Source organism: Nicotiana tabacum, chromosome 4 (genome assembly GCF_000715075.1).
Source record: "Nicotiana tabacum cultivar K326 chromosome 4, ASM71507v2, whole genome shotgun sequence".
NCBI lineage: Eukaryota > Viridiplantae > Streptophyta > Magnoliopsida > Solanales > Solanaceae > Nicotiana > Nicotiana tabacum.
In genome coordinates this window covers 89166197-89175820 of record NC_134083.1, presented here as the reverse complement: position 1 = coordinate 89175820, position 9624 = coordinate 89166197, and the positions used below count along the sequence as shown (strand labels likewise).

The window sequence follows — 9624 nt, the reverse complement described above, 5'->3', positions numbered from 1 at the left end:
GATTTTGATGATCAATTGAAGAAGATAGGGCATATGGATGAAAATGCAGTGAAGGATTTGCTGCATTACCCTCCCTAGTCATGGCGTAGAGCATTTTTTGACACTGTATGCAAGAATATGGCTGTGGATAACAACTTTATAGAATCATTCAATGCATGGATCTTAGATGCAAGGTACAAACCTATAATTAAGATGCTAGAGGACATTAGGGTGAAGGTGATGGAAATATTGAGAGAACATAAGGACAAAGTGAAGTCATGGACTACTGACTTTAGTCCTTATGCCATGAAACTTTATGAAGGTTATTTGAGGATTGCTCATAAATGCAAGGTTCACTTTAATGGTGATTGGGGCTATGAAATATCTTAAGGGCCTAATAAACATACAGTAAACATGATTTTGAAGCAGTGCAGTTGTAGGGTTTGGCAACTGTTTGGAATACCATGTCCTCATGCTATTAGGGCATTTGTGTACAAAGGTCTTGATCCTTTGGAGGGAATGCATTGGTGGTATAGAAAAGAGGCAACGTTAAAGACATATTCACATAAGATACTGCCTGTTAGAGGAGAAAAATTCTGGAAGGCAATCCCTGCAAATGCAATGGAACCACCACAGATAGTGAAGTTAACTGGCAGACCTAAGGTGAAGAGAACAAGGCAAAAAGATGAAGCAATTAAGAGACAAAGTGAATGGTCTATGTCAAGGAAGGGGAGGGTTATGAATTGCAACAACTGTGGAGAGCCAAACCACAACTCACGATGGTGTAAGAAGGTAATTGTTACTATAATTAGTTAATTAGTTTTTAACAAGTGATATCTACATTATTAACAATGTCTCATTTATTAATGACAGCCATCTAATGGAACTCTACCACAGAAAAGGAAGACAACTGAAAACTATGAAGATATTGATGAAGACATACTTTTGTCAGGGCCTGAATAATCTCAAGCAAGTGTAGGCTCCAGCAATCCGTTTGTGTTCATTCCTATAATAGTTTTTTCTCACCTAAAGAGGCTCCAGAGAGCTGTTAGTTCTACATGTTCTCTGCCAGTTATCCAAGATGAGGAAGACCCTTCTTTAAGGCCAAAAGTTATATCGGAGATGAGGACAAGGCTTCAAATGAGACAGGAACCCAACATTATAGATGGAACAAGAGTCATCAGCTTAAGGGGTGATTCAACTAGTGTGAGTCAGCCCTCAATTCTGTCATACGCACCTAGAGGACTCACATGGAAGGGGAAAGAAGATTTAACTACTAACAAACTGAAGATGTAGGTGTAGGAGAAGATTGGGAAGCTTAAGGCAAGAAGGGGGAAGTGATACATTGCTGGATAATATGTTCTTGAAGTTATTGTATCTTGTCTAAACAAATTGGTTTGGTACTGTAATTTATGACTTCTAACAGTACATTTAACTCTAGTTTTAAATGCTTTGTTGGTACTGACAGTTGGATGCCATAGTATGACCTAGGTGGTAACTTATTTTGAGGTTATAATATGGCATCCGTGTATCAATTTAACTGTATATTGACAGTTAACTTTTGCTACTAATGTTAATGGTAATTTAGACGCTTTCAATTTGCTATTTCAGTTTCTTTCCTTATTGCAACTTATATTATTGGTAGTGTAGTTTTATTTGAATAAGTAGAAGTTCATTTATGTAGTTTGAGTAGCAATTAACATGTGTGACTCATTTCTATTTCGGAACAAGTTCATGAAGCTCAAATCATATTAACCAACAAAAATAGGTGAACACAAAAAGCAATTAACATATACAATCCGGAAAGTAAAAATCCAATTAGCCAACAAAAAGGTACACAAGTCACTACTGCCACTTAAGTTAATCATACAAATAACTTAACAAAATAAAAACTAGATTTCACCGACTACTACTAATAACTATTTATCATACAAGCTGCAATTAAGCCAGCAAATTGGACCCAAGATATTAGAAAGATCTTCAACTTCAAGACTTTGGCTTCCAATTTCCTTGAATTGGTCATTTTCCCGCGAATTGTAGCCGCCATTTCTTCAATTTTTTCCTTCAACATCATTTATTGCCTCTAATGCTTCCAATTTTTCCTTCAATTTCAGCCTTTCAATCTTGACAGTCTCCAATTTTGCTTTCAACTTACAAATAATTATTATAGCTTTGTCTGGTAACACTTCATTAGCCCATTCAAAATAACCACACGAATTTTTCTGAAAAACAAAATCATACACCATGTAATAAGTGAAATTTCAGAAAATAAAAATCATAAAATTATCATAAAACCATGAAAACCATAGAATATAAGATATTAACCTCAGATTTCGGACATTTGTAGAATCTCCTACCAGCGTTCCAATGAGTGTAAGCCATAAGGTAGAGTGCAGTTAATCCACATTTGCATGTCCTACTTGACACACATTCTTGAGACGATGAACTACCTTCTGACATTGTAACTCCCTATTCTTGAAAATTATACACAAAATAATAAAGAAAATAAAGATGATGAGAGAAAATAGAAGAGAATCGCTTCAGATGGGGAATAACCCTAACTTTTGAGAGGAATAAACGATTACATCCATTAAGGGATATGAAGGGGTTAGCGGGTCGGGGCCAAACGAGTCAGGGATCCAACTGGTAAGTGGTTAGGTTGTTTAAGATTAAGACATGTGTCCCTCTAAAAGGGTCTGTTAGTGATGGGGGTAAGGATACTAAAATAGATAACGTCAAGGATAAATAATGTTGGAAAGTATAACGGAGGGTACTAATAACTAATTTTTGAGAGTACAGGGGCACAAATGACCCTTTTCCGTTTTGAGAATTATTTTTGTCAAAAGTACTTCAAATAATCTCTATTTTATGTGTACACAAAGTACTTTGTTCTCTCACAAATTTACTTACATAAAAAGAAATATATATGAAGACCTTTGCAACTGTTGATGCATAGTTCTTGTCAAGTTTGAGTAGGTAAATATAAATTTGGAATTGCACTAGTCACTCTAGCCATTATATATGGGGGTTTGCTTCTTAACAAATCCATGAATCTTTTAACTCATTTGTCCCTTCCAAATCGAATCGTGTATTCAATACCGGAAGAAATCATTTTTATCTAATAGTGGCTAACTTTCTCTTACCATCCCCGAACTTTTTTCCTATATATAGCTCTGTTTGTGAGTCTTAAAAATATTCCAATCTTCTAAATATATACCAATATATATGGGGAAACCTAGCTAGTATGAGAAAGGAAAATTAGAGGTTTATTTTGGGGCACTTTTAGAAGTTGCTAAAGGAACTAATTTAACTCCCTTAGCCTTCTCTATGAGAAGCTTATTGATATCTAGTGAATTTTAGAAATTCTGCGAGTGTGTGTGCACGCAGATTAATGAATTGAGAGAGAAAATTTAAGCCATTAAATGTAAGTAGTTATGTTATATATACCGATATTATAAAGATTTTTAATATTTTTGGAATTTTAGCATGTAATAGTAGGTTAATACTATTTTTATCATGATTTAAATTGTATACATTGATAATGTAATTTTTTTCTACAATCATGTATTGTTTAAGTTGCAATTGAAGATTAGTTACCACTTAAATTAATGCTTATCATGGGTTTTATATGTAATTGACTTGTATGTGACCTTATTGTGTGAATATTTTTCTATTATCAGTGGATAAAACTTAAACTTAAGTAACTAACTGGTCAATGCATTATATTTTATGTGGAGTCTTTGACCGTGTACAAGATTAAGAAAGAAGGGACGATTTTTGAAGCTTGTGACTAAATAAGTCATCACAATTTCGTAGCTATAAAGTTTGTCATTCAAAGTAAAATAAAAAGTTTAAAGTTAAATTATTTTAAATAAAAAAATAAATAATTTTAGAGATCTTCCCTTTAAGTTTAGTTTCGTAACCCCAACCTCCCTTTTGAAGTAAGAAGAGTATAACACTTCAATTAATCCGTAAACATCTTGCTCTAAAAGTGGTATGCTTTGCTTACGCTGGTCACTGAACCAAGAGCACTTAAACTAGTTGCTAAGTATTTTCTGATCGTGTCATATTGAATTTTGTTTTTGTTTTTATACTTTTTTTGGTGCAAGTATTCCCACTACTTTTAATCAAGCATAATTTATTGTGTCTGCATAATGGGTGCACATATTCAATGTCATCATACCTGGCAGGATTTAAAATGGTGAATTTTATGGAATTCATTGCTGAAAGAGAATTGAAAATGGTAGGAAAAGAACATTTTATTATTGCAGAAAAAGCAAGTTATGCTGTTAGGGGACCAAAAACTATTCTGATTTTGGTGTTGATGGATCCCCACTAAATACAAATAGAACATATTCATTCTAAAATGCTTTCACTTTGGGTTGGAAACTGCTTGGCACCAGTAGTGAATAAGCTTTTCTTGTAAAGAGTGATGAGATTTGATTCTTTTTCCTTTACATCTTTATTGGATGGTTGTGATGTATGGTTTCATAATGTATCATATTGTATTATATTGTATTGTATTATACTGTATTGTATCGTTTTAATATATACAATGTTTGGATATATTATATTATTTGTCATCATTTCATTATGTCATGCACCAATAATATGAAGAAACTTGCAATATTATAAAGAAAAAGTAAGCTATAAAGTAGAATTATTATATAAAAATGTAGGTCAAATGATAAAATAGGATTATTTAATAATAATGAAGGGCAAGATTAGAGGAAAAAATAAGGTAATGACGCGACCATGCCAAATCGGTCGTTCCGACACTTTTTGTCGTTACGTAACGACAGATTTAACGATATCATACAATAAAATTTAAGTAACAATAAAAATAAATATTATATTTAAATTAACAACACAATACAATACGATAGGTAACAAATATCCAAACAAGTTGTTAATCATTTGGAATCAAACCCACTGATCCGACTAATTCGAATTGCCTACGGAAGTTTCAGCAACCAAAAGAGACTTTTTCCAATGCATACATGACATGGATCAATTCGTGTCTAATACCCATTTAACATGTTTTCGCGCTCATTATAGATTGTTCAAGTATGTTTAATTAACTCCAATTTGTCGCAAAGAAATATTAAGTATCATCTTATGCTATTCTTAAACTTTTGATTATAATTTTATAACCCATCTAATCAAACAAAAGAATTAAACTTTAAAGGCCAAGTAATTTTATAAAATTGGACTGACCTTATTTCGTGCTCAACTTCTTCAACTCCCTCTTTTCTACAGGGAACGAGAAGACAATAACACAAAAAAGAAAAAATAAAAGGGAAAAAGAGAGATAAAAAAGGAAAAACTTTTCCAATATAACACATCTGTTTGTGAATAAATAAAAATTAAAAAAGGAGTTTTAATACTTGCAATTAGGGGTGTACATAGGGCGAGTTGGTTCAGATTTTTCAATTATCAAACCAAACCAATGGTGTCGGGTTTTTAAATTTATAAACCAAACCAACAAAGTCGGGTTTTTCAATCTCGATTTTTTTCGGGTTTTTTCGGATTTTCAGGTTTTTTCCCGGTAAAGTCAAAATATGTAACTTGTGCTCCAAATATTTCTTAAGTCCTAGTAAAATACAACTATATGATGTGTTTTTCAAGAAACTAACACAATAATATGAGATAAGTTATAGCATTATACTAAAATATTCAATAACAAAGATAAAATAATAAAATTACATAAAATAAATATTGCTAATTAATAAGCCATAATAAAAATTAACATAATCTAAAAATACTAAATTGGTCATGCTAAAATAAGTATAGCTAATAAGTACTAATATTAATTACATAACTAAGCACTAAAGAAAAAGATAAACTAAGTTATTCATTTTTATTATAAACCAATGTAAAACTAAAATAATTATCCAACACTATCATCATTCCTAGTGTTGAGTTGAATTTCTTTTGTTAGCATTAGTATTGATTTGAACTTTGTTTGAGTTACTACATTTATGAGCTATAAAATTTATTTAACATTCAAGAATGTTAAGTCTAAATTTGAAATAAAACTGTGAAAAAGTTTAAGAAATATTTATAAATTACATTACAATAAATATTTATATATATAAAATATTTTTAAAAATTATATAAATGTACTATCGGGTTGGTTTGGTTTCGGTTTGACTTTTTTTTAGTTAAAACTAAACCAAACCAATTATGGTCGGGTTTTATTTTTCAATACCAAACCACATCGGGTTTGTTTTTCCGGTTTGACTCGAATTATCGATTTTATGCGATTTATCGATTTTCTTTGTACACCCCTACTTGCAACTATTCATTAATATATTTGATTGTATATATATTTTTTCTAAGTTGTCATAGAACTCAAACTCTTTAAATCAAAACTGATGTATAGGAAATTAAAGTAGTGTAATTAATAAGTATCATATATCACATGTATGTACACGTACATATGTAGGGCAGGGCGAGTGAAGATGCCCAAGCAAAGTAATGATCCTTCAACTGTGGAAAAAGCTCTCTTTTAGGTAATGGAGCAATAATAGAGACGTGGAAAGGAAAAAGTGAACTGAACTGACACTACGCCAATTTGCAAATGAGGAAAAAAAAAAGACTACTTTAATAATGTAGGGAACCCCTCCCCCCCCCCCCCCCCCACATTTTTTTTAATACCTTGGACTTTACTATAAATAGGAATTTATGACTTGAGAGTCTAGTGGAGCGTCTCAATTCCGACAGACTGGACCAGATGACACTTTCAATGGTTAATGTGTTTGGATTTTTTTTATGGTTTTCACGTATCTATGTTGGAACCCGATTAAATCCGAATTCGTGTTGAAAAGTCCCACATTAAGAGGTAAAGCGCTTCCTAACAAAGGCGACTCCAAACCCAGGGATTCGAACTCAAAACTCCTGATTAAGGATGAATGAATACTTATTGTGTTTGGATTTACTTTGAATGAATTTAGTAATTGTGCTAATTTCTCCGTATACATTAATTTTCCATTCATAAAGTTAGATAAGATTAATGTTCATCTTGAAACTTAAATAGTTTAAACTTGCTATGATTTTGTTGCCTAAAGCGGTGAGATTAAACATGTTTCAATATAGCCCAAAATTTAGATTTAGGTTTTTATACAATTAGATTTATTGAGAAAGGAGTTAATCAAAGTCAATATTAATATTCAAATAGCATATCTAGTGTTTTTATGAAAAATATTAGATATGTGCTGTTAGATAAGGATATCTTAGAATAATAATGGATCAATAATGACTTAAGAACATGAGAGATAGCAATAAATGATAATAAATGACATTTAAGTAATAAATGGAACAGGGTTCACACGACAAGGATGAAATTTTCCACTGAACTTTCTGACAATGATGGATGATGATAAGTAATTGAATATTCATATTCTTCTTGGATTAGGAGAGAAGGATAGAGGAAAAGAAGTATAAAAGGTAGAATTTGTATGTATTTAATAAAGAGAATCTTCACAGAGAATATCAATGTATTCTTTACAAAATGTTCGATGATCCACCTAGAACTACCTCTCTTCCTATTTATATCAGTACATGGCCATAAAACCCTAAATAATACAACAGAGAGGAATATTCACTAGAATATTCTCTTAGGGAATCTAAATCCTTAAACTAGCCACTATTGCATACTGCGGACGGATGCTCGTCCTCATCTTCTGTCGAGCCACCTCGTCCTCGACAATGATTTGCCTTCTTTACGTGACCTTGACCTTTTTGGGTCAGGTTGATACGTCACATCGCCACGTCACGACCTTCAAAGACTTTATCTCCGTTGATCGGGTCAAATGCATGACGTGAAGTTTTTCGCCCATATAGTTAGTCCCTCCACTTGTTGAGGTCGTCCTCGTGGGCGGTCTTGATAGGTGGATAATAGCGGTTGTGGTCGTCATAAGAGGCGGATGACGTGGACCTTTGTGAGTCACATGTTTTGAACTCTTAATCTTTCCGGGTAACCTTTGGAGAGAAACTGATATGGGTGGGATGTGACATCATGATGTCACTTGTCATAGTGATGCTTGTTCCCAATACGTCGCGTCAGTTCACCCACGACCTTTGGATTGGTTCTGTCGTCTCAATTTCGGCAACTATTATGATGAGCTGCTTCAATTTTGAGGTTTCTCTTCTATAAAGAGAGGGATGATCCCCATTTTTTTCATTTTTACCGTCATTGTTGTTGTTAGAATTACCTTTGCTTCCTTTGAGTTTTCTTCTCCAGTTAATCATTCTCTAACTTTCCCTCCCATTTTTTCAACTCTTTTCCTCCCAAACATTTTTCAAACTGTACAATCATGTCTGACTTACCCTCTGATACTCGTGGTGGAGAGGTTTCTGGTGTGAATGAGGATATTTTGGCTACCTCATTAGTTGTTATGGCCTCCGTTAGCGGAGGAGACATCTCCGCTGTCGAACCAGAGGCTCTTCCATCAGTGGAATAAATTATTTCCCGCAACCCCGACGCAACACAGGATTTTCTTCGGCAGCCGGATGAGGTGACTGAGGTTTTCTGATCCTCTCTGATTGCCGAAGGTTTAGCATAATTCAAGGCTAAATATGGCCATCCTAATCAGGTGGAGCTCGTAACTGCCGGCGATGATGAAGTTTACACTCACCGCCCAGGGTACTGTGCTCTCTTTTCCAACCCTTTCACTATAGGCTATTCGCTTCCTCTTCCCTCTTTGGTGGAGGAATTTTGCCATTATTATCGGGTTTGCCCGGACCAGCTCATGCCCTTGGTCTACAAGGTGATCAAGATGTTGTCCAAGTTTGCCTAGCTGATTGATGTCGAGATCCTTCTGCGGCACTTGGTGCACCTGTTCATGCCCAAATTCTATCAGGCATGATGTCAAACATTCGGCACCGCAGAAACAAGTCTCTAGTTATTAGGATGGATAACAAGGGTAGTCGACAGTTCTGGCAGAAGTTCAAACTGGTCGTTCCCCTGAAAGGTAACTATAACGACCTGATCGGTCATTTTGAGAGAATTAGCCCCGAATCCCCTATTTATTGCTCCCTCTACTTCATTTAGTGGTTATGTAACTTGCCGAGAGGATTTATCTTTGGTTTCGGAGTGATATAGGACACATAGTCCCTAAAATGGAGGTTTAAGTCATAGGAATTGACCGTAGTTTGAACTGTGTGAAGATGACCCCGAAATGGAGTTTTGATGGTTTCTATAACTCAGTAGGGTGATTTTGGTCTTAGGAGCACATTCGGATGTTGAATTGGAGGTCCGTAGGTCATTTTAGAGTTAATTGGCGAAAGATGGAAATTTGATGAATTTTGGAAAGTTTGACCGGGAGTCTTTTTGATATCGGGGTCAGATTCTGATTTCGGAAGTTGGAGTAGGTCCGTAATGTCAATTATGACTTGTTTGAGGTCAATCGGACTTGATTTGATAGGTTTCGGCGTCAGATGTAGAAGTTTGAAACTTTGAACTTCATTAGGCTTGATTTGATGTGTAATTCGTATTTTTAGCATTGTTTGATGTTATTTAAAGGCTTGACTAAGTTCGTATGATGTTTTAGGACTTATTAGTGGTTGAGGTCCCGAGGGCCTAGGGTGGATTCCGGATGGCTAACAGATCAAACAATGGACTTTGAGTATAACTGAAGCTTT

The 9624-nt window shown here is 34.2% G+C and overlaps 1 protein-coding gene across 1 annotated transcript; it reads left to right on the top strand.

Annotated features, from left to right (window-relative positions):
* The first annotated feature begins 393 nt into the window (after positions 1 to 393).
* On the top strand, positions 394 to 942 carry LOC142180030 (uncharacterized). Its single transcript, XM_075250947.1, has 2 exons — positions 394 to 771; positions 853 to 942. Exons 1-2 carry the CDS (start codon positions 394 to 396, stop codon positions 940 to 942), a joined length of 468 nt encoding a protein of 155 aa, XP_075107048.1.
* The last annotated feature ends 8682 nt before the right edge of the window (positions 943 to 9624 follow it).

Coding starts and splice junctions, on each gene's coding strand:
- LOC142180030 (XM_075250947.1), top strand. CDS start 394: ATGATTTTGAAGCAGTGCAGTTGTAGGGTTTGGCAACTGTTTGGAATA. Junction 772..852: donor ACTCACGATGGTGTAAGAAG/GTAATTGTTACT, acceptor TATTAATGACAG/CCATCTAATGGAACTCTACC.